The sequence below is a fragment of the Leucoraja erinacea genome, chromosome 11 (assembly GCF_028641065.1).
Source record: "Leucoraja erinacea ecotype New England chromosome 11, Leri_hhj_1, whole genome shotgun sequence".
Taxonomy (NCBI): domain Eukaryota; kingdom Metazoa; phylum Chordata; class Chondrichthyes; order Rajiformes; family Rajidae; genus Leucoraja; species Leucoraja erinaceus.
In genome coordinates, this window is record NC_073387.1 from 24,179,030 (window position 1) to 24,205,231 (window position 26,202).

At 42.9% G+C, this 26,202-nt stretch overlaps 1 protein-coding gene across 5 annotated transcripts in view; it reads right to left on the reverse strand.

Annotated features, from left to right (window-relative positions):
• LOC129701583 (E3 ubiquitin-protein ligase RNF130-like) overlaps positions 1-26,202 on the reverse strand; it is a 95,056-nt gene that overhangs the window by 49,099 nt on the left and 19,755 nt on the right. For all 5 annotated transcript variants that reach the window (XM_055642855.1, XM_055642857.1, XM_055642853.1 and 2 more), the window contains exons 2-3: positions 20,919-21,166; positions 1,840-1,911 (exon numbers count right to left, since the gene is read on the reverse strand). In XM_055642855.1, coding sequence (XP_055498830.1) covers positions 1,840-1,911; positions 20,919-21,166 — 320 coding nt within the window. The remainder of the gene's footprint in view (positions 1-1,839; positions 1,912-20,918; positions 21,167-26,202) is intronic.

A 26,202-nucleotide genomic window follows, 5' to 3' on the forward strand; every position in this document is an offset into this window, starting at 1 on the left:
GCGATCACCTTGGCACGGAGCCAGATCTTTGGCTGCTTCAGGCAGCGGAAACACGTGGAAGGAGCATAGCCCGTCAGTTGCCTTCTTGCCTTGGTGTTTTATGTATTCTGGGTGAATGCCGTCGGTGCCTGGTGCCTTACCGGTGTTCAGCCGTCGGATGGCCTGCTCGATTTCTTGTGTTGTGAAATCGTGGGATAGGTTGGAGTCGCAGCTCGTGGCCCTGTGCAGCTCGTGGACTCTCACCAATGTTGTTCTGGTGAAGTCCTTGTCTGCTTTTGGGAAACGGACGTTGCCCAGCAGTAGCGACACGATGGAATTTGCAGTGATGGAACACTATGCTGAGGTTGTCGACCTGCCCATCAGCTTATTCATGGTCTGCCACGCCTGACGGCTGGAGTGTGAAATCAATTGATTCCACTGCCTCCGTCCATCTTTGCCTGCGTTTCTCATTTAGTCTGCAGATTAGGTAGTTCGCTGCTTTGTCCCTGTCCTCGCTGGTTTGTGATTCTGTGTGGGCGCGAAGTAGGTCTTCACATTCGTTATCCCAGCAGGGAACATAGGCTTTACGTACACCGCGGGGGATGTTCTTCTTGGCGGCGGCCAGCAGCATCTTGCAGTATGAGTCGTAGGCGTTGTTCAGGTTGGTGGGGCGTGGGTGTGGGAGGCCAGCGGCTGCCTTATTCACTTGTTGTGTCAAGCCTACCCAGTTTGCTTTCCGGAAGTTCCACCTCTTGACGTCTTTCCCTTCCACGGGCTGGACCAGAGATGGAATGATTATGAGCGATGGTCGATGGTGTGACCGGGGAAACCCGTCCAGGATGCGTCTTACTGGGAGCAGTTCGTTGTTGCGACATTTTGCGAATGCCAGATCCGAGTTGGTGGTGCTGTCCCATCGTGCAGAGTATAAAGTGGGTCGTATAGGAGCGTTGCATCGGCGGTCGACGCCCATTCTGCCAGGAGGTCGCCGTCAGCGTTGGAGCTACTGTATGCCCAGTCTGTATGATGGCTGTTGAAATCACTAGCATACACGGCAGGGGCTGGGACATCTGGCAGAGATGTTGGGACTAACCTGCTCGGAGGCGGCTTGTAAATGTTGACGATGATAGTGCCTTGCACTTTGGTTGTGATCCATTCTACTTCTGCATCCTCTGCGGACTGTGCTATGGCTGACTAGGCCATACGAATGAACGTAGCTATGCCATAATGTTTGTCGGTGGTGTGAGTCTCCTGCAGTAGAACTATAGACGCCATGTTTTTGATGGCAATCTGTTCGATGACGTTGAGCTTGGCGGTGGTGAGGCTTTCAACATTGAGCTGCAGTAGCGCTAAACCTCGACAGTTGGCGGCATTTAACGGTGCCGCCTGGCCTGGAGAGGCATGGCTTTTAGCGGTCTGCAGACGCGATAAAGACATTGGTTTTGTTTTGTGCGCTTATGAGCCTGTAAGCTCTCGTGGAGGAGGTTCTCCCTCTGACTCCCTCTGCATGTTTACCTGGGATGCTCCAGTTTCCACATCCCAAAGATGTGTGTTTTTGTAGGTTAATTGGACTTTGCTATTGAAAAGACTATTTTTGAAACTGCGAGAAAAATGACTTTGTTACTGCAAGTCTGAAACTGTCCAGCCCCTAACCGCCTTTCTATCATTGCTACAATTGTCTTTATAACACGATTTTCTATAACACGATTTCTTTGGGACTTAATTATTACATTGTAAAACAACATCTGTACGCCACTTGAGCCAACTCAGCGAAATGGCATGAGGTATTGAGCCTCGGCTTAGTACAACATAACTGAAACAAAAAACAATTTAGCAGCAGGAGTATCAATATCGGCTTCTTACCTTATCATCCCTTTTAACTGTTCTTGTGGCTAGCTTCCTGATAGCTTTATTGGCAACATTTCCCAGTTGACGCTAGATTCATACAAGAGAGAAAATTAGTATTAAAATCATGTTTAATTTGAAAAGAAAATGCAAATGCTGAAAACAGATTACAGATTTTTAAAAGTACTAGACCAAATGGGACTCGTTGGGCCCCGTTCCCCCAACGCAATATTCCACCACTCACCCATTTCCCCAACGCAACCTGTTCCCCCAATGCAATATTCCACTATTCACCCATAGCCCCTAACTGCGCAGCATTTCCCCTCTCCCCAACACTCCATCGCCCTCCCTTCCTCTTCGCCCTCCCTTCCTCTTCACCCTCCCTCTTCTCTCCCCCTCCCCTCCCCTCCCTCCCTCACCTCTTCCTCCCTGCTTTCCCCTACCATCAGTCACACCCTCCCTCCATAACCCCTGTCCCTGCCCTACCCCCATCCTCTCCCTCTATCTCCCTGCTCCCCCACTCCACACCTCTCCCCTATCCCACTCTCCCGCTAAACACAATGTTTAAATAATATTTCTCCTCTTCCCCTTCCCCACTCCCTCCCTTTCCTTACAACAATGTAATAAATCTCTCATTGCACTGGGTGGAACACTGTTGATGGGCAATTTATGTAAATGAGATCCCATTGTGAGGTCATACGCTGCTTACTGCCAGTGGAAAACTGGTGAGGGGTAGTTTACAGAAGTTCCATCCAAAGAGGAAAAAAGATTCCAAGGGGAGTAAGGGGCGACCGTGGCTGACAAGGGAAGTTAGGGATAAAAGAGAAAAAGTACAACATTACAAAGATGAGTGGGAAGCAAGAGGATTGGGTAATGTTTATAGAGCAACAGAAGATAACTAAAAATGCATTACGTGGAGAAAAGATGATGTACGAAGGTAAGCTAGCCAAGAATATAAAGGAGGATAGTAAAAGCCTATTTGGGTATGTGAAGAAGAAAAACATAGGACCAAAGTTGGACCCTTGAAGACTGAAAAAGGTGAATTTATTATGGGGAACTAGGAAATGGGGAACTAGGAAATGGCAGATAAGTTGAACAGATACTTTGGATCCGTCGTCACTCAGGAGGACGGTGAAAAGCAGCGGGGAGACCAGCCGATCGTGGCTTCCGCAAAGGTAAGCGCACCCACCAGCATGACAGAGCCGGGGGGTGGGGGGTGGCGGAGAGAGACAGAAGCGGCTTCTGACTCTCTGGAAACCCACAGCTGGAATGAGCGCACAGGCAGGTGGGGGATGGGAGGGGCGGGGTTTCACGAGCAACGCCGACTGTGAGGAGAAGCTTCATCGCGTGATCTGCAGAACAAAGATCCTATAGCAGAGCATAGCTATAGGATCTTTGCTGCAGAACAGTCTCGTTCTTCTGCTCCTTTTGAAGCAGGTGGTCGAACGTACCTCGTGGAAAACTGCACATGCACGTTGACAGCAGCTGCATTAATCCACAGCAGTAGACACACACACACACACTATATGATATAGATAGATAGATAGATAGACATTGTCTGATTTTCTCTTTCAGGTATCTTTAAGTTGGGATACCACAGACAACATTTGTATGATCATTTTCCACAGATACAAGCTGTGTTGAGTTGAAACAGCCAATCTTCATCAGGAAGGCATTACAGGTCTTTCAACCTACCAGCCCTTTAGTTGGACAGAAGGCAATAGAATAGGACTCCTGTGCACCTATTTGCAGCAGACACTGCTTAGTTGTGAAGTCCCTCATAAGGTAAAGATTAATTACACTTAGTAACTAAATGCAGGAAAAAGAAAATTTAAAAAAAAATGTCTATCATTTCCAGATCAATAACATACTTCAATCAAGTCAAGTCAAGTTTATTTGTCACATACACATACGAGATGTGCAGTGAAATGAAAGTGGCAATGCTTGCGGACTTTTGTGCAAAAGAAAAAAAACCAAACAACCAAACAAATTGTAAACACAATCATAACACACATATTCTTTTACATAATAAATAATGGAAGGTAAAACGTTCAGTAGAGTTAGTCCCTGGTGAGATAGGCGTTTACAGTCCGAATGGCCTCTGGGAAGAAACTCCTTCTCAACCTCTCCGTTCTCACCGCATGGCAACGGAGGCGTTTGCCTGACCGTGGCAGCTGGAACAGTCCGTTGCAGGGGTGGAAGGGGTCTCCCATGATTTTATTTGCTCTGGAGTTGCACCTCCTGTTGTATAGTTCCTGCAGGGGGGCGAGTGAAGTTCCCATAGTGCGTTCGGCCGAAAGCACTACTCTCTGCAGAGCCTTCTTGTCCTTGGCAGAGCAATTCCCAAACCAGATGGTAATATTTCCGGACAAGATGCTTTCCACTGCCGCTGCGTAGAAGCACTGGAGGATCCTCGGAGACACTCTGAATTTCCTCAATTGCCTGAGGTGGTAAAGGCGCTGCCTTGCCTTACTCACGAGTGCTGAGGCGTGTGATGCCCATGCCATATCCTCGGAGATGTGGACTCCCAGATATTTAAAACAGTTCACCCTATCCACAGGATCCCCATTTATCCTCAATGGAGTGTACATCCTTGGATGATGTGCCCTCCTAAAGTCCATGATCAGCTCTAAAAGGTTCTAAAAGGAAATCTTATTTCCTTTTAGAACCTTTAAAACATTCTTTTTTTTAATCTTTACAGAGGAATAAAAACAAAGTCCTAGGGTAACTCGGCAGATAGGGAAATTTACAGAGAAGTTTGTTGGCAGTGCAGAGGGTGATAGGACAGTTATGATGGAGGCTGGAGGAGGAAAGCCAATGAACCAAAGTTGTGGCCACCTAACTCAGCAGACATATAGATCTTATAGAAACTTACAAAATTCTTAAGGGGTTGGACAGGCTAGATGCAGGAAGATTATTCCCGATGTTGGGGAAGTCCAGAACAATGGGTCACAGTTTAAGGATAAGGGGGAAATCTTTTAGGACCGAGATGAGAAAAGAAAAATTCACACAGAGAGTGGTGAATCTCTGGAATTCTCTGCCACAGAAGGTAGTTGAAGCCAGTTCATTGACTATATTTAAGAGGGAGTTAGATGTGGCCCTTGTGGCTACAGGTATCAGGGGGTATGGAGAGAAGGCAGGTACAGGATACCGAGTTGGATGATCAGCCATGATCATATTGAATGGCGGTGCAGGCTCGAAGGGCCGAATGGCCTACGCCGGCACCTATTTTCTATGTTTCTATGTTTCTATATCTGCAACTTCCATTCCTTCATAACATATAAACTAAAATTTTGCTCAGATTAAGTGTAAATCATTCTCCAATATCAAGAGTAATATCTGAAATCTTATGTTAATCATATGTTTTTATAAAATATTGTGTCACACATATATAATGTACATATTATATATACACATACACACACTGCATGCACAAAGAAACAGTACTGCACCATATTTAATGTATTAGGAGACTTTTCCAGAATGATACATGGATATAGTGATGATATAGTTCCCCTAACTCATGGAAGAAACCTTTGACAACAGATGTGGTGGTGTCAAATCGCTAAATGGACAGACTAGAGATATTCCACACCATAAAGGGCATTATAGCTTTTCAGCACTGGATTAAGTATCAGTCCAGATGATAAAATGCAACCATAATAAAGATTAAATGAACAAAACTTCTGAACTGAAGCAAGTAATCAACCCCATCATGGTTGCTTGCTTCCGCCCTGTTCCTTATAATTTCTTTGTTCTTGTCAGATTACTTACACAGTTCAATTTTCATTTGGTATAAAAGTAAAAATTGAATATTTTTACTCACTTCAATTAAATCTCTTGATATTTAATTATTATTCACCTTTATCTGAGGAATGAGTGATCTGTAGATTGCCCTTTGATGCAAAATCTGCTCCAACCTTTCCAGCAGAGAAGGCACATAGTAGAAGGTAAGAATATGGAATGAGCATATTTTCACTTCCTGTAACTCAAGCTAATTCTAGACCACAACCAATACTATTTTGCAGTAGGGCCAATAAATGGTATGCCGTGAACCTATCTGCAGGATCTAATATTGACAATCAGCCATTTAATCTGAACAGTTGTTTAACTGCATAATACATTATACTTCACATCTATCTACCACTGAGTTCCTGCAGTCAAGCTAATAAACACCCTCATGCCCACACTCTCCATTATATTGCTATGCGATATCAGTTCCACTTGCATCACAGAAGAGGACATATGCCATAACTAGGATACTTCCTGGTCGCTGCAACACAATCCTATGTTGGCAACAAATATCTCGTTAAGGTCAGTCTGTTTCCTTCCGTGGAATAATATTGGTATAAATATAATATTTTTTTGTGGTGGTCCCATTTTTTTTCTTGCCTGAATCTTGGCCTATATGAATGAATATAGATTTAAACATGGACACAAGAGAATGAAGGTACTAGATTATGGAGTTAAAAACAAGCTGCAATTGGTCAGGCAGCATCTGCGGGAGCAATGGACAGGTCAAAGTCAGCATGGTTTTACCTTACCTGACAAATCGGTTGGAATTCTTTTGAGGAAGTAAATAGCTAGATACACAAAGGAGATTCAGTGGATCTCGTTTACCTTAATTTTCAGAAGGCCTTTGATATGGTGCAGCACGCGAGGCTGCCAAAGAAGATGAGAGCTCATGGTATTAAAGGGAGGATACTAGAATGGATAGAAGGTTGGCTGGATGGCAGAAGGCAACGATTGGGAATAAAGAGGCTTTTTCTGTTTGGCTGCCAGTGACTAGTGGTGTTTTCAGGGGTCAGAGTTGGGGCCACTATTCATCACGTTGTATATCAATGATTTGGATAATGGAATTGCTGGCGTTGTGGCCAAATTTGCGGATGATTTGAAGATGGGTAGGTAGTGCACAGGAAGTACGGAATCTGCAGAATGACTTAAGACAGGTTGTGGGCAAAGAAATGACAGATGGAATATAGCATAGTGCAGTTATGCACTTTGCACTCATGCAAAGGCGTAGACTATTTTCTAAATGGGGAGAGGATTCAGAAATCAGAGGTGCAAAGGGACTTGGAAGTGCTAGTGCATGGTTCCCAAAAGGTTAATTTAGAAGTTGAATCAATAGTAAAGAAGACAAATGCAATAGCAGCATTTATTTCAAGAGGACTAGAATATAAAAGCAGAGATGTAATGCTGAGACTTTATAAGATGCTGGTCAGGCTGCATTTAGATTTTTGTGAGCAGTTTTTTTACAACCTCTTATTTACCACCGGTCTCATCATCCAAGGTTCCCTTTTAAGCCCCCTGTCCCACAGGAGACCTAAACAGCAACCTTTGGTGACCTTGCCCGCCACCCAAAAAAAATCAAGGTTGAGATAACCTGCAACCTCCTACCACCTCCCACGCATATGTTGAAAACATTCCTCGACTCTGAAGAATACTGGCTTCGACTAGACCTGCGACTAAAAATTTTTAAATCGATTTTTAAAACGGCAACCTATTTTCAGTCGAGGCCGGTTTTAACCATGATGAAAAAATTGCAGCAACCTAGATGAAGTCTCGACCACGCGGAAACCACTTTCGACCATTAGGGAGAGTGACCAAAACCTCTGGTGACCTCATGGAAACTTTGGGTGGTCTCCAGAGGTTGCCGTTTAGGTCTCCTAACTGGGACAGGGGCTTTACATTGCCATAATTGCCCCTCCTCCTTACTAGAACATACCAGTCTTGAACTTTGATCAGCTGGTTCCTACATACAGTATGAGATGTAGACTTACCCAATAACAGTTGCTCCCCATTTACTCTCCTTAGCTCTAGCCTAATGATGTTGCTATTTGCCTCCCCCCAATTTATTACCTCCCCCAAGGTCCAGATTAATTATTATTCATAACAAACTTATCAGTTGAGTTGTGATCACAGTTCCTAAATGCTCTCCCACTGAAATGCCAGCCACCTGGCTAGGCTCGCTTCCCATTGCAAGGTCCAGTATGGTCCCTTCTCTAGCTGCACTATCCACATACTATTTCAAGGAACGCTCATGAATGAACCAAATGAATTCTGCCCTGTCTAGGCCGCATGCACTGTCCAAGTCAATATTGGGGAAGTTAAAGCCACCCATTACAACAACCCTGTTGCTTTTACATCTTTCCATAATTTGCCTACTTATTTGATCACCTATCATTTACTTATTATTGGAGGCCTATGGTATAATCCCAACAGAAAGATTGCACAATTCTTACTTTTGACAGGATTTTGATCTACTGGGCCCATAGGTTTACGAATAGTATCCTCCCTTCGACCTTTGATACATTGGGATCTTTTAAGATTAAAAAAAAGTAAAGAACAATACCGTACTGGAACAGACCCAGGATGTCCATGCCGAACATGCCTAATTACACTCGTCTGCCTGCACGTGGTCCATATCCATCCATATCCATGTCCTTATCTAAAAGTCTCTTAAATGCCACTATTGTAACTGCCTCCACCACCATCACTGGCAGCACATTCCAGACACGTACCCCACTGTGTAAAAACTCGTCAGCACGTCTCCTTTAAAAATACATGGGAGAAATAACTAATGATTAATGACATATCTGCTGATAGACAAAAATGCTGGAGAAACTCAGCATGTGAGGCAGCATCTATGGAGCAAAGGAAAAGGTGATGATTCGGATCGAGACCCTTCTTCAGACTGATGTAGGGGTGGGCGGGAAGAAGAAAGGAAGAGGCAGAGACAGTAGACTATGGGAGAGCTGGGAAGTGGAGGGGAAGGGGGAAATGACATATCTGCTAATCATTATCACTGGAATACTTGCTATTGTTAAATTTAATGCATGTACATCCTTTGAACAGCTGCATATCTGCAGACAGGAAAACCATTATTTTTTTCCGAGTTGCGCACACCAATATTTCACACACTATATTTAATATTTCACACATTCATTTCTCACTAAACCAATGAATGCATTCAAGAGAGAGTTAGATATAGCTCTTAGAGCTAACAGAATCAAGGGATATGGGGGGAAAGCAGGAACGGGGAACCGATTTTGGATGATCAGCCATGATCATATTGAATAGTGGTGCTGGTTCCAAGGGCCGAATGGCCTACTCCTGACCTATTTTCAATGTTTCTATGTTTCTAAATCTCTCACTGTGATGGAGCAGAATGATTGACAACTTACTGCAGATATATTTAAATTGCACGAGCTTTAAAACGTCTGCAAAAAGATCAAACATAATGTGTATAGTTAACACTAATATCTCTTTAAATATGCGATTGTATTGCAAGAACCCAATCTGCAGAAGGAACATTGGCAAAAAGAGAAAAACATGAAAAATAATTTTGAGGTTTTGGAAGCTACTTATGAAAATGGAAAAATTAAAGTCAAATTAAAATGGCAAAATTGAAATAGACAACTTCAAGCAGAAATTATACGAGAGGAAGATGGTAACTGCTATCGTATTTCAAATATAAACAATAAGATGGCAGGAAATTGTGTAAAATCCATTACAATAAATGTGCAACCATTCTCCCTCAAACACATGAGAGCTTATTGGTCTGAGCAGACCATATTCTAGACAAGTAGTCTAGAATATGTTTACTGAGCAGTGCAGCTTTCTCACGTGTTTCTTTTAAGCTGCTACATAGTTAGATAATATGTTTTTAAATGTCTATGAACCTTGTCGTTTCAACTTCCTGAAAAAGAAAAGATGTGAGTACGATTGCTGAGGGAGGAATAAATATGGGGAAAAGTTCATGTTATGGGAGCAGAATTAGGCCATTTGGCCCATCCACTCTACTCCACTATTCAATCATGGTGGATCTATCTTTCCCTCTCTAACCCATTCTCCTGCGTTCTCCCCATGTCCCGGATTAGGGAAAAGATAAACGGTCTTCAAATAAGTTATCTATTGTATCTTGACAGATACACAACAGTCATTTAATTTCATTAAAGCTTTGCTATGCAACTGCGTTTCAGCTTCAAAACCACTTAATTTAATAATATACTTATTTTGCAGCACTATAGGTTCAGCAAAAATGAGTTCAGCAATAAGGCCCCTGCCTCAGGAAACAAAATGTCCCTCTCTGTACCCAAATAAATCATTGACATTTCAGTTACACAACCTTTGAAGTGTTTCAGTTCCTGGAAAATTAAAAAAATGTATTTTTGAATTAAGACTGTGAAGCCACTGTTGTTCATTTGTAGGGGAAATAGGTATAATCCAGCAAATTAAAAGGCCAGTGAGTTTTACCTCTGTGTTAGAGAAATTATTGGAGAAGATTCTTTGGGATAGGATTTACTTACATCTGCAAAAACTTGGACTTATTTGGAAGAGTCAGCATAGCTTTTGTTGGGTAATCATATCTTGTGCCATTTATGACATTAATTCAGGATGTTACCATGCCATGGCAAGTGGAGTGATTTGAACAGGACCTTGGAGAAAGATGGGTATGGATTAAGAAAGTGTTGATACAAATACTGTAAAGAGGAAAAAAGGCTGGAGGAGGTCACATGTCTGCTCATTTGACCTGTGTCTGGAATTCTGCTTCATTGTTCCTCTTTATTGATCATGTTTCAGATTTATGTCCTTCGAAAATTATACCTTGTCACCTAGGTCCCAGTCAAAATGGGTAGTAGTTCTGGTTTCCAGGGGTCACTATTGCACAAGTCCCTTTAACATAGAAACAATCATTTAACATTATTCTGATTCTATCATCCATTTTGTCATTGATTTCTCATAACAAACCTCCTTCATTCCTCCTTGCTTCTCCACTTTCACCAATATTAAAATTTGCTTAATCTCCAATTATTCCCAATTCATAGAAAAGAACTGTTACAGCACAAAATGCAATTCCATCCACCCTCAGAGCAATAAAATCTCTGTTCTTTTTCTAACTGTTTTTTTAAAGCACTGATTGATTTTATTGTTGTGTTAGCTTTGTTTCTCTTTTTACTACTGCTGCTTGCACAGCCAAGTATTTCTAGCATTTTCCATCTGTTGTCAGAATTCCAGCATCCATAATAGATCAGAGGACAGCACAGCAAAAAAAAAAAGGAGAGCAGCTGGAAGAACTCAGCAGGTCAATTTGCATCTCGAGATAGAAATAGAGTCGATGTTTTGGGTCGAGATCCTCCATCTGGACTGAAAGAGCAGAGGGACAGAAGCCACTATAAAGTGGTCAGAGGAAATGTGGGGTAAAAGCTAGCAAGCTACTGAGAGAAAAAAGACACAAAGAGCTGGAGTAACTGAAGAAGGGTCCCGACCTGAAACATTACCTATCCATGTTTTCCCAGAGATGGTGCATGATGTACAGCAGGGGTCGGCAACTTACGGCCCCCGGGCCGAATGCGGCCCTTAACCCAAAATCATCCGGCCCGCAGGCAGATTTTTTCCTGTAATCTTTGAGCGCTCCGAGCAGCAGCGGCAGGGCGCCCCGAGTAGCGGCGCCCTGATCGTGGCCGAGCTCTGTCGGCACCGCATCCTGCGCAAAGCCGCTGGCACGGCCGCGCACCTTCTGTGAACACGTTTAAGAAAGAACTACAGATGCTGGAAAAAACGATGGTAGACAAAACTGCTGGAGAAACTCAGCAGGTGAGACATGCATGGATTGCATGAGGCTGCCTCACCCGCTGAGTTTCTCCAGCAATATTGTCTACCTGTGAACACGAGATTTGATGCCTGCCATCCGGGGCAGGATGGGGGCGGGATCCATGTGTACACGGGATAGATGTGGCCCGCCATCCGCTCACAGACATGCGTCCCATCCCCTATGCAGAACAAGGTTGCCGACCCCTGATGTACAGAGTTACTCCAGCACTATGTGCCCATTTTTGTAAACTAGCATCTGCTGTTCCTTGTATCCACAAGCTACACATGATGGGATTGATGGGCAGAAAACGGTCGGGTGGGAGAGGAAAGGGTGGATATACAGTACCCTGCATATTGTTTGGGATAAAAACCCATCATTTATTTATTTGCCTGTACTCCACAATTTGAGATTTGTAATAGAAAAAAAATCACGTGGTTAAAGTGCACATTGTCAGATTTTAATAAAAGCCATTACATTTTATACATGTTGGTTTCATCATGTAGAAATTACAGCAGTGCTTATAGATAGTCCCCCCATTTCAGGGCACCGTAATGTTTTGGACACAGCAATGTAATGTTAATGAAAGTAGTCATGTTTAGTATTTTGTTGCATATCAATAGGCAATAGGTGCAGGAGTAGGCCATTCGGCCCTTCGAGCCAGCACCGCCATTCAATGTGATCATGGCTGATCATCCCCAATCAGTACCCCGTTTCTGCCTTCCCCCCTGATTCTGCTATCTTTAAGAGCCCTATCTAATTCTCTCTTGAAGGTATTCAGAGAACCTCTGAGGCAGAGAATTCCACAGACTCACAACTCGCATTCCACAGACTCATCTCTGCGTGAAAAAGTGTTTCCTCATCTCCGTTCTAAATGGCTTACCCCTTATTCTTAAACAGTGGCCCCTGGTTCTGGACTCCTCCAATATCGTAAACATGTTTCCTGCCTCTAGCGTGTCCAAACCCTTAATAATCGTATATGTTTCAATAAGATCACCTCTCATCCTTCTAAACTCGAGAGTATACAAGACCAACCGCTCCATTCTCTCAGCATATGACAGTCCTGCCGTCCCGGGAATTAACCTTGTAAACCTACGCTGCACTCCCTCAATAGCAAGAATGTCCTTAAACAAATTAGGGGACCAAAACTGCACATAATACTCCAGGTGTGGTCTCACTAGGGCCCTATACAACTGCAGAAGGAAGGACCTCTGCTCCTATACTCAAGTCCTCCTGTTATGAAGGCCAATATGCCATTCGCTTTCTTCACTGCCTGCTGTACCTGCATGCTTACTTTCATTGTCTGATGAACAAGGACCCCCAGATCCCGTTGTACTTCCCCTTTTCCCTTGACACCATTTAGATAATAATGTGCCTTCCTGTTTTTGCTACCAAAGTGAATAACTTCACATTTATCCACATTAATCTGCATCTGCTGCATCAGCCCACTCATCCAACCTGTCCAAGTCACGCTGCATTCTCATAGCATCTTCCTCACAGTTCACTCCTCCACCCAGCTTTGTGTCATCTGCAAATTTGCTAATGTTACTTTGAATCCCTTCATCTAAATCACTGATGTAGATCGGCTATTGCATGCTAGCCAATCACAGTGCTTGTTAGTAGTAGCCCCGCCTAATACATACTTTATAATATTAAGAATCCGCCTACGTAGGGCAGTAGATGTAGCAGCTCGGAGATGTAACGTACTGCAGATCCTATGCTGTAAGTGTTTAATAAAGATGTGTTGTTTCTTTACATGCGTTTGAGTCTTGCAATTACATGGTGTCAGATCGCGACTCAGACTCACTCCGCCAAGTTTACCGGGTTTCTTTTATTTTTATCCGAGGTTAAAAGGCATGCTCAATTGGGTTCAGGTCGGGTGATTGACTTGGCCACTCAAGAATTGACCATTTTTTAGCTTTGAAAAACTCTTTTGTTGTTTTAGCAGTATGCTTGGGATCATTGTCTTGCCGGTCGGCCAATGAGTTTTGAGGCATTTGTTTGAACTTCAGCAGATAGGATGTGTCTATACACTTTAGAATTCATTATGTAACTGCCATCAGCAGTGTATCATCAATGAAGATAAGTGAGCCAGTACCTTCAGCAGCCATTCATGCCCAGGCAATAACACCCCCACCACCGGGTTTCACAGATGAGGTGGTATAGTTTGGATCTTGGGCAGTCCTTCTCTCCTCCATACATTGCTCTTGCCATCACTCAGATATGTTAATATTTGTCTCATCTGTTCACAAGACCTTTTTCCAGAACTGAGGTTGTTCTTTTAAGTACTCCTTGGCAAACTGTAACCTGGCCATCCTATTTTTGTGGCTAACCAGTGGTTTGCATCTTGCAGTGTAGCCTCTGTGTTTCTGTTCTTGAAGTCTTCTGCGAACTGTGGTCATTGACAAATCCACACCTGACTCCCGAAGAGTGTTTCTGATCTGTCGGACGGATGTTTGGGGAATTTTTCTTTATTATAGAGAGAATTCTTCTGTCATCATCTGTGGAGATCTTCCTTGGCCTTTCAGTCCCTTTGCGATTAGTAAGCTCACCAGTGCTCTCTTTCTTCTAAATGATGTTCCTAGCTGTTCATTTTTGTTTCGCTGATGTCTCTAACAGCTTTATTCTTGTTTTTCAGTCTCATGATGGCTTCTTGACTTTCATTGGCACAACTTTGGTCCTCATGTTGATAAACAGAAATAAAAGTTTCCAAAGGTGATGCAAAGACTGGAGGAAAGACTAGGTGCTGAGAGCTCTCTTATACCTGCATTAAGGAGGCATTTAAACACACCTGAACAATTACAAACATCTGCAAAGCCATGTGTCCCAAACATTATGATGCTCTGAAATGGGGGGTGACTATGTATAAACACAGCTGTAATTTCTACTTGTGAAACCAAAATGTATAAAAAACCCTTTAATAAAATCTGGCAATGTGCATTTTAACCACATGTGATTTTTTTTTCTATTACAAATCTCAAGTTGTGGAGTACAGAGGAAAATAAATAAACGATGGGGCTATGTCCCAAACCTTATGGAGGGCACTGAGGAGTACACCACATGAAGTGGCCCTTTGGCTCAATATGTCTGCACCAACCACGATGCCAATCTAACTAAACCCATATGCCTGGTAGAGAGAGAGGAGGAAAAAGGAAAAAAACAATCTGCTTCTCCCATCACCATCAAACTCTTTATTGCTTTGTAGCCTTGGCAACCTACTCACGGGGTAGCTAAATGATGCGCCTTAGCGAACAAACACACAATGCAATTACCAATGCATTAGGATATGCACTTGAAAGCTCAAGACAGAACCATTAGCACCACTAAAACATCCGTCGTTGAAAACAACAAAACCTAGACGTTTGAACACAATGTTCTGAGAAAATTGCAAAGATTATTATTATTCTGTACTTTCCGTCATGCCTTGCTGGTAGACTGAAGGTGACTGAAGGTGCAGAGCAAACCTAAACTAACAAGTTGTGCATTCCCATGAAATTAACTATAATCAGTATTGTCTAATAAAACACAAAATGGTCATTTAAAGAGGCCTCAGCATGCCATAAACAAGTCAAGTATCAGTGATTTATCAGCAATTTAATTATTTATGAATTATGCACTTTGCCCCATAAATTTATCATGTTGTTTATTTTAAACTAATATGACAAAATAGCAGTCCCTAGAATAGATTTTAACAATGACATTCTACCCAACATTTGAATTTTTTAAGTTTTGTCTTTTAAAATTGCATGTGTTTTTACAAATGTCATTAAAAATAACCCACCAACGATTACATTTTTTACATCAGAACTTTAAATAGAATTTTATATTGATTTTTACTGTCAATCATTTTGAATTATGACAGATCGATCAAAACTAAAACACATATATATAAATCAATCAAAATAGAAAATTGCACTTAATTTGCCAGTTAGAGAACACAGGCTTTAGAATCAAGAAATCAAAGGATCCCAGAAATGTAACAACAAAGACAAAAGCCATTCAACCTATCAATGGTTTGCTGACTTTTTATAATAGCAATCCAATTTGTCTGAGTCCTAAGCACTTTACATGTACCCCTCCATTCTTTATATAATCAGATTCATTAAGTAAAGAAGCAGGTCCTTCGGCCACCAAGTCTGTGCTGACCATCAATACTTATCTCAACCAATCCTATCTACCAACATTTGTTCTGCAGCCTTCTGCACACTGGAGATTTAAATGTCTCAATACTTAATATTGGTATTGGTTTATTATTGCCATTTACCAAGATACTATGAACTGTGGTGCAGTGTTTTGTGTTCTATCTGGCCACACCCTACTATGCATGAATACATCAAGTAGTACAAACCTAGCATGTAAGATCTGTTCAAGAGTCTGATAACAACAGGGCAGCACGGTGGCGCAGCAGTAGAATTGCTGCCTTACAGCGCCAGAGAGTCGGGTTCAATCCCGACTACGGGCGCTGTCTGTACAGAGTTTGTACGTTCTCCCCATGACCGCGTGGGTTTTCTCCGAGATCTTCAGTTTACTTCCACACTCCAAATATGTACAAATATATAGGTTAATTGGCTTGGTGTAAATGTAAATTGTCCCTAGTAGTAGGATAGTGTTAATGTGCGGGGATCACTGGTCGGTGCGGACTCGGTGGGATGAAGGGCATGTTTCCGCGCTGTATCTCTAAACTAGTGCTTGGAAGTACTTCAGCTGAAGGTTCCCTTCCAAGTAATTTACTAAACTAACATGCGAGGCAGATTTCAGTTGGGCTGAATCAATGTAACCAATTTTATTTAAGCTCATCCCAACTTCCTTACTTTTGCCCAAATAAACATTGGAAGCATTCTGCAGGTCAGGCAACGGCTGAGGATAGACAAACGGTCAATATTCAGGTCCAAGACGTTTAATCAGATGAAAGCTGTTCCTCTTTCTATACCATTATTATTTCCAGCATTTGCAACTTTCGATTTTCATTTCTTTGCCTTTGCACTGTATATTTAAATCAGCGTGTTGTTTATTATGGTTTCTACAAAGTACTATGTTTCTATAGCTGTTGTGCTGCTGCAAGTAAGAATTTAATTGTTCCGCTTTTTGGACATATATCAATAAAAGACTCTTGACTAATTCTGTTAGGTGCCACATAAGAGATTATTGCACAGGATAAGAAAACAAAACAGGGTTTGATTGTGGACGGGAGCGTGGGTAACTAACAGGAAGTTGAGAATGAAGCTGCAGTGCCCTCCATGATGTTTGGGACAAAGACCCATCATTTATTTATTTGTCTCTGTATGCCACATTTTGAGATTAGTAACAGAAAAACAAAAAATAACATGTGGTTAAAGTGCATATTGTCAGATTTTAATAAAGGCCATTTTATACATTTTGGTTTCACCATGTAGAAATTACAGCAGTGTTTATACATAGTTCCCCCATTTCAGGGCACTATAATGTTTGGGACACAGCATGTTTAGTATTTTGTTGCATATCCTTTGCATGCAATGACTGCTTGAAGTCTGTGATTCATGGACTTCTTCTGGGTGCCTTCTCTGGTGATGCTCTGCCAGGCCTGTATTGCAACAATCTTTAGCTTGTGCTTGGTTTGGGGACTAGTCCCCTTCAGTTTTCTCTTCAGCATATAAAAGGCATGCTCAATTGGGTTCAGGTCGGGTGATTGCCTTGACCACTCAAGAATTGACCATTTTTTAGCTTTGAAAATCTCCTTTGTTGCTTTAGCAGTATGTTTGGGATCATTGTCTTGCTGTAGAATGAAGCGCGGGCCAATGAGTTTTGAGGCATTTGTTTGAACTTGAGCAGATAGGATGAGCCTATACACTTCAGAATTAATTATGCTACTACCATCAGCAGTTGTATCATTAATGAAGATAAGTGAGCCAGTACCTTCAGCAGCCATACATGCCCAGGCCATAACACCCCCACCACCGTGTTTCACAGATGAGGTGGTATGCTTTGGATCTTGGGCAGTTCCTTCTGTCCTCCATACTTTGCTCTTGCCATCACTCTGATATAAGTTAATCTTCGTCTCATCTGTCCACATAGAACCTATGTTTTATCCTTCTGCATTCCCTTTTCACAAGAATCTAATGAAGGGTTTTGGACCAGAGTTGTCTTTGCCACAGATACTGCCTGACGAGCTGAGTGTTTCCAGCATTTGCTATTTTAATTTTCATTTTCCAGCATCTGCAGCTTTTTTTTGATGATCCTCTCCCTCAAAGTTTGCTGTCCCATCAACACTAAAAGACCCAGCAATATGCGACACATTTGGATTTGATTGCTTATAAATCTTTGGGTTTAGGTTTAGTTTAGAGATACAGCATGGAATCAGGCCCTTCAGCCCACCAAGTCCTTGCTGCCAACAATCATCCGTTTACACTACTTCTATGTAGTCCCATGTTCCCATTGACTACCAACACATAAGGGGCAATTAACCCGATGTGGGAGCAAACTGGAACAACCGGAGAAAACCTACTTAATCACAGTGAGAATGTGCAAACTGCACAGACACCACCCAAAGTTAGAATTGAACCGAGGTCTCTGGCATGTGAGGCAGCAGTTCTAACAGCTGCGTCACTATGTCGCCTATAACAGGGATGATCTGTTATTAATCCTCTGGAATGTACTGGACAGGTTGAATTGGTTCAGCAGTTTATTTATAAATCCACCACGGTTCTGTATCTTATCATTCAGAGCATTATACGATTCTGTGCCCAGAATGCTGCAAATCACTAAAATCTTCCCTGAATCCTCTTTATTTTACGGTAGACAAAAGTGCTGGAGAAACTCAGAGGGTGCAGCAGCATCTAAGGAGTGAAGGAAATAGACAACGTTTCAGGCTGAAACCCTTCTTCAGAAGCATCTCAGCCCAAAACGTTGCCTATTTCCTTCGCTCCTTAGATGCTGCTGGACCCGCTGAGTTTCTCCAGCACTTTTGTTTACCTTCGATTTTCCAGCATCTGCAGTTCCTTCTTAAACACCTCCTTATTTTACAATTTGAAAATCACAATTATTTCAATTTGACTGATCCTTCTCTTGTGATTGTACCTTCTTAATCCTGTTTCCTATCTGAAGACCATAAACTGTCCAATACCCCCCACCTCGCCCCTTGCCCTTCCCATCCCGCACGCACTCACTCCATCCTCCCTCAAACCCCCCCCCCCCATCCACTCTTAGTGGCTACCAGTTCAAAATAATCTATTTTCTCCATGCCGACCTATTTTTACTCGCAGAAACATTTTCAGTTTGTTGAAAAAATTTCCTCGACCAAACTGTCGTAGTAACCACTAGGCGGGAACTCCTCTTGACCATGAAGGAGACTTACCAGTGACCACCTACGACCATGTGTCGACCATGTTACGAGCTTGTGGCGAGCGCAAACTCTCCTAAACTCGCAAATAAGGTTGCCATAGTGGGACAGGCCCTTTAGCCACGGTAGTATCAACCACATAGATCATAAATTCAAGTGCATTGAATCTAAATAATTTAATTTCAGACCTTCTCATCTCCATTTTCCTTTCAAGCCCACACTTAAAATATATCCCTTAAAATACAACACTACAAAATACATTGGCTTTTGATCATTCACTTTAATACTGTCACCTTTGGCTTGGAATCTTTTTAACGTTAATCATTACATAAATGCATGATCCTGTGTCGATGAAATTCAATGAGGCAAACCAAGCTTATTGTCATCATACACTTTCTCTATGGCCCCATTATCTTCCACTAAATAAAATATTTAAACAATTTAACGGTTTTTCCCCAATAAGCACTCATTGCATCAAAATAATCCATGCTCAAGTTTCTCCTCAAACCACTCCTAATTCTCCATGAGGATAATGGATCGAAAGATAAAGCACAGAAACAGGTCCTTCAGCCCATCAATCTATACCGGCCGTTCACACACATTCTATGCTATTCCCCTTTCTCACCCACTCCCTACATAGTTTACAGTGGGCCAACTAACCAATAAACTCAAGATAGACACAAAAAGCTGGAGTAACTCAGCGGGACAGGCAGCATCTCTGGAGAGAAGTAATGGGTGACGTTTTGGGTCAGACCCGAATGATTCCCCCGCGTCTGAAGAAGGCTCTCGACCTGAAACGTCATCCATTCCTTCTCTCCAGAGATGCTGCCTACCCCGCTGAGTTACTCCTGCAGTTCCTTCCTACACCTAACCAATAAACTCCACAACGTTCGGACATAGGAGGAAACCAGACAACCCGGAGCAAATCCATATGGTCACAGGGAGAACGTGCAAACTTTACACAGACAGTGCTCGAGGTCAGGATGGAACCCAAGTTGCCAGCATCAAGGCAGTAGCTCTACCAGCTACGCCACTGTGCCACCCCATTGATAATCTCTCAACACTGATCCTTTTTGAGAGAAAATAATCCATCAACCTTTAAAAATTGATCATAATTTTGAAAACAGTGCTGCAATGGAAATGGCCCCTCTTGCCTTGCATTTACCTTTACAGATTAAATATTCACAGGCTAAACACATTTCATATATTTATCAAAAATTTTATTAAAAAAAAAAATTGAAACAATGTTCATTGCTTCTACTTAAACTATAATGGTTTATTCTTAATATTTTACTGTAAGTCGTGTTGTTACTTGCGAGCGGAGCACCAAGGCAAATTCCTTGTATGTGTACATACTTGGCCAATAAACGTACTCATTCATTCATTCAATCATTCATTCATCATTCATTCATTTCCTGGGTTACTTTGAAATAATATTCACATTTTACTTGAGTGTAAAACACAAAGTGCTGAAATAACTCAGGTCAGGCAGCATTTGTAGAGGCAGCATTTTGTTCATATTAACACAATATTATAGCATTTGATTACTGAAAGGTATTAGGTTCAAGATAATTTAAACATTTTAAATAACTGTAATATTGAGATATACTTGTAAATAACTTCAGTAATTTGGTCCCTGAAGTTATGGAATGATACTGGAGAACTAAACAGGTAAACTCAAAAAAATTACAATAACTTTAAAGTGCAACTTAAATTTGTCAAATCATCCCCATCCTTCTATATTCTTCCTTCAGTATTAAGTATTTTTCATTATTTTCCTTTGTTCAATTTTAACCAATCACCCTGTATAGAACGCCTCAAAGCATTTCTTTAAAACTTTGAAGTGTGTAATCCATTGCTCCTGATCAACATGCTTTAAATGTGCATATCCAGTCGGTTTCCTTCTTTTCAGGCCTTCCATTCCATTCATTCTTTAACTAAAAAATTACATTTCTTCCACCAGTTTCAGCTCTTTACAATTTCACTTGCATTTGGCGGGTTCTACAAATGAATAAACTCCTGTAAATATTAAACACCATGTTCAAAATATACAATTATCCACTTTGCAGAACCAGTCATTTGACAAACATATTTTCAGAGTTTTCAAACTACAGTCATACTTAACATTTGCAACAGATCACGTCTGTAAAATCTAAAACAAATGAATATTTTAAATAGCAAGTTACTGACCTGATTCCGCCCACGTAAGTTTGCATTTCTGAATTTCTGGATGAAATAAAAGATCAGCCACGCCAGTGATATAATCATCAGTACAATAAATGATATGGAAACGAAGACCAGGGAGCCACGGCTATACTTTGGAGAATGTGATGGTCCAACTGTGATGGACATCAACACAGTGAGGTTTCTTTCCATATAGCTCAGAATCTCACGACCTCTCCGCTGAGAAATGATGATGGCAACTATGTCACCAGTTCCTGAAAGAAACAGAAATAATGCACTTAATCGCCAGAATTAACAGAATCAAAATCTCAAAATTGTTTGGAGAATGGGTATTTTAGCTTCTTTTCCATCCCCATTTCCTCCTGGAATCATCAGGCCTCGTTGACGTTTAGAAAAATAACTAATCAAAAACAAATGTCAGTAACATTATTCAGGAACAGTAACACAGTGCTGGAGTACTTCAGTGGGACAGACGGCATCTGTGGAAAACATAGTTAGGTGACATTTTAGGTCGAGACCCTTCAGTTTGATTGTAGTAGGGATGGAGAGAGTTGGTGGAAGGGAAAAAGCCTGGCAAGTGATAGGTGGATACAGATGACGGATGTTTTTGATTTGCAGATGGTTGGACAAAGGCAGGGGTGAAAAGACAAATGCGGGAGAAGATGCATAAATGTGAAGCCCGAGGAAGGAAGATAAGAAGATGATAGAATAGGAGTGAAATGTGGAGGGGGGGCAAACATCTCCTTTTCCCTTTCCCTGTGCCCCACCTGTATGTGCACCCATTTCTCCCTTTCCCCATTTCCTTCCACCTATGTTCCTTCCACTGGCTTCACATTCCATACCTATTGACTTATCTCACACTTTGTCTTTTCATCTTAGGCCCTTATCCAATCATGTACCAAATAAAAAAAACATCCTTCACTTGCATCCACTCTTCCCTCCACTCCCCCCCTCCCCTCCCCGCCCACTAAAAGTCTGTAACCATTTCCACAATTATTAAGGATGTATCAGTCTTGGAATCACACCGTCTCTAAGCTACAGTTGGCCTGTTAGGGAACCTCCCTGCCCGAGGTCATCTGTTGCCAAATCCAATTTTGTCCTGGTATTTTCTTGCTTTTGACCCCACCCTTCCCACCCATCACAATTAGTCTGGAGAAGGGTCCCGACCCGAAATGTCACCTATCCATATTCTCCAGAGATGCTGCTTGACCTGTTAAGTTACTCCAGCACATAGTGTCCATCCTTGGTATAAACCAGCATCTGTAGTTCCTTTTTATTACAATTTATTATATCACTCGCCAGCCTTTGCCCCAGCCCCACCTCTTACAGCTTTGTCCTCCTTAATCAGTCTAAAGGGTCCCAACCCAAAAATGTCACCTATACATGTTCTCCATCCATGTTTTCCAGAAATGCTGCTTGACCGGTTGTGTTACTAGCACTTTGTGTTGCAAGTGTCATCTTCTACGCTGTTGTCTTGCTGGGGTAACAACATCACTGATAAACACAGCAAGAAGTTGGACAAGCTGGTGAAAAGAGCTAGCTCAGTACTGGGGAGGAGAGTGGACTCTGTGGTGGCTGTGCTTGAGAGGTGTATGAGGAGCAAGGTGTAGGTCATCCTCAACAACTCAGGGCACCCCTTCCATGAAACTCTGGAGGGTCAGAGGAGCACGGAACAATAACCGGCTCCTCTCCCTGCGCTGAAGAACAGAGCGGTTCAGGAGATCCTTCACCCCTGCAGTCATTAGATTTTATAATACTAACCTTTAATCTGTATGTGGATGCTTTGCACTTTTAATAGTTATTTATTGGGTTATTTTAAAGTATTTATTGCTTTTATGTATTGGCCGTATTTTATGTATTGTCTGTTTTACGTTCTGAACGTGTTGGCTACTGGACATCTGAATTTCCATGAGGGGATTAATAAAGTATTTATCTATCTATCTATGTTATATTTTGTCAGTCAGCATCTGCAGTTCCTTGTGTCCATATAGAGGACACATGAAGGGCAAGATGGAATGGTCTTATCTACGCCTCCTGTGATAGAGCATTCTGTCCTCATTCTCTGTGACCTTATTAATTTAATGATCCAAACATTTACCCAAGAATTAAGAAAATAGGATTGGGAGTTAGGCCACTTTGTCCCCAAGCCCACCCCACCACTCAATATAATGGCTGATCTGCCCAGGTTTCATCTCGTTTTATGAGTTAGGACAAGTCTGAACCTTAGGGGAAAGTATTAAATTGGACTTGGGCAAATTACAATGTTATTAGATAGGAGTCAAGGAGAGTAAATTGGGAGCAGCTGTTATTTGGCAAGTCCATAAGCAGACAAATGTTCCTGCCACATTTAAACAGATGAAATTTATGAAATGTGTTCAATTTTGATTTTAAATATGCATGCTTTAAGCAGAGCCAGCATAAATCCAGTCTCTCCTTTGAATTCAAACCTTCCAGACCCAGTATAATACTTGAAAAAAAATCATTTTCAAAGAAAATGTAGGCAAATGCGATGAAAAGGTGAACATTTAATGTCAGCTGAAACTGTAGCCTTAGCCAAAATATATGGATGAAAGAAAAAGTCCGAACATATCTTCTATATCTATCTATCTATCTATCTATCTATCTATCTATCTATCATTATATAAAAGTCTGAGGCTGCCGCCTGCCATCCGTCCGTCCGGCTGCCTTTCTTCCTTTTGATTCGCTGCTCCTTCCTATCAGCTTCCAACACATTTCAAAACAAAGTTGCAAGACAGGAACACTCTGAACTTTTCACCTCAATGGGATATCACAGCAAGTGCTTCAACAGGAGGGGGAGGGCCAATTGGTATTGCAATTGGAACTGCTGCAGCAGGCAGGGTAAGTGAAATTGGAATTTTTTTTAATCCACTGCTGAGGGAGGCAGTGGAATGTTGGAATCTTACATTTGGGAACGGGTTCAGTTCCGTTGGAGGAGACGGGTGCATGGTGGAATATTGGGTTGGGGGATCACACCATTGGGGGGGCAGACCCAACGGGTCTGCACTTGGTTTAGTTATATATTAACACTGTGTGGCTGCCGCCTGCCGCCCGGCTGCCTTTCGGCTGCCTTTTGATTCGTTCCATCGTGTGATGTCACAATGCCCAATACTCGCAGATGTCCAATCGGAATGGATCAATTTACATGGACGGCTGCTCCTTCCTATCAGCTTCCAACACACTTCAAAAAAAAGTTGCAAGACAGGAACACTTTTCACCTCAATGGGATATCACAGCAAGTGCTTCAACAGGAGGGGGAGGGCCAATTGGTATTGCAATTGGAACTGTTTCAGCAGGCAGGGTAGGTGCAATTGGGAGGCAGGGGAGCGCTGGAATCTTTCATTTGGGAACGGGTTCAGTTCCGTTGGAGGAAACGGGTGCATGGTGGAATATTGGGTTGGGGGATCACACCATTGGGGGAGCAGACCCAAAGGGTCTGCACTTGGTCTAGTTATTATATAAAAGTCTGTGGCTGCCGCCTGCCATCCATCCAGCTGCCTTTCTGCATTTTGATTCGTTCCATCGTGTGATGTCACAATGCCCAATGCTCGTAGATGTCCAATCGGATATGGCTGCCGGCCGCCTTTCTTCCTTTGATTCCTTGCTACGCCGAAACCAGACGCAGAATCGCCGAGATCTTTTCCATTTCGGTAGAGATTTCACTTTTCTTTCTAAGTATCCACTCCTGATTACATTTCGTCGTGTTTATGTACACATTTTTAATCAAATCCTTCTTCTCCCCCCCAAATTTCAAAAGAAAACTGCTTCTCACCCATAGAAGCAGCCCCAGCCCCAGCACCTGGTGAACGTTCCATCGTGTGATGTCACAATGCCCAATGCTCAAAGACATTCTTGCCATAGAGGGAGTACAGAGAAGGTTCACCAGACTGATTCCTGGGATGTCAGGACTTTCATATGAATAAAGACTGGATAGACTCGGCTTGTACTCGCTAGATTTTAGAAGATTAAGTGGGGATCTTTTAGAAACGTACAAAATTCTTAAGGGGTTGGACAGGCTATAGATGCAGGAAGATTGTTCCCAATGTTGGGGAAGTCCAGAGCACAAGGGGTCACAGTTTAAGGATAAGGGGGAAATCCTTTAGAACCGAGATGAGAAAAATATTTTTCACACAGAGAGTGGTGAATCTCTGGAATTCTCTGCCACAGTAGGTAGTTGAGGACAGTTCATTGGCTATATTTAAGAGGGAGTTAGATGTGGCCCTTGTGGGTAAAGGGATCAGGGGGTATGGAGAGAAGGCAGGTACAGGGTACTGAGTTGGATGATCAGCCATGATCATATTGAATGGTGGTGCAGGCTCAAAGGGCCGAATGGCCTACTCCTGCACTTAATTTCTATGTTTCTATCTCCTCACCCCTCTCCCTCTCCCACCCATCCCGCTCTCCCCCACCCATCTCTCTCTACCCCACCCCCTTCCCTCTTCCCCGCCCCCTTCCACCTACCTCTCTGTCCCTCTTCCATCCCTCCCTCCCCACTCTTCCACTTCTCTCCACTTCTCTCCCCCCCCCTCCCCCCCCACCCCTCCCTCCCCCACCCCTTCCTCCTACCCCTCTGTTCCTCCACCACCACACACCCGTCCCTCTTCCACCACTCCCGCTACCCCTCCCTCCCCACTCTTCCACTTACTCTCATCCCCCGCTTCCTCTCTTCACCCCTCTCCCTCCCCCTCCCCCACCCCCTCCCTCTCTCCCCCACCCCCTTCCCTCTCTCCCCCCCCCCTTCCCCCTATCCCTCTTCCATCACTCCCCCTACCCCTCTCCTCCTCCCTCCCCACTCTTCCACTTCTCTCCCCCCTTCCCTCCCCCCCTCTCCCCCTCCCTCCCCATCCCCCTCTCACACACCCCCTACCCCTCTCTCCTTTCTCTCCCCCAAATCTGTCCCGTTTCCGCCTCCTCCTCCTCCTCCCCCCCCTCCCTCCCCTATTCTCAACCCCCCCTCCCCCCACCTGTGTGTTTGGGGGGTGGTTAAGGTTAGTGTGATGACGCAGCTTCCCCCCCCCGCAAACGCCGTTGGGGAAACAGACCCAACGGGTCTCCACTTGGTCTAGTTATATATTAAAAAACTCTGTGCCTGCCGCCTGCAGTCCGTCCGGCTGCCTTTGGATTAATTCCATCGTGTGATGTCACAATGCCCAATACTCGCAGATGTCCAATCGGAATGGATCCATTTACATGGACGGCTGCCGGCTGCCTTTCTTCCTTTGATTCCCTGCAACTCCGAAACCAGACGCAGAATCGCCGACATCGTTCCATT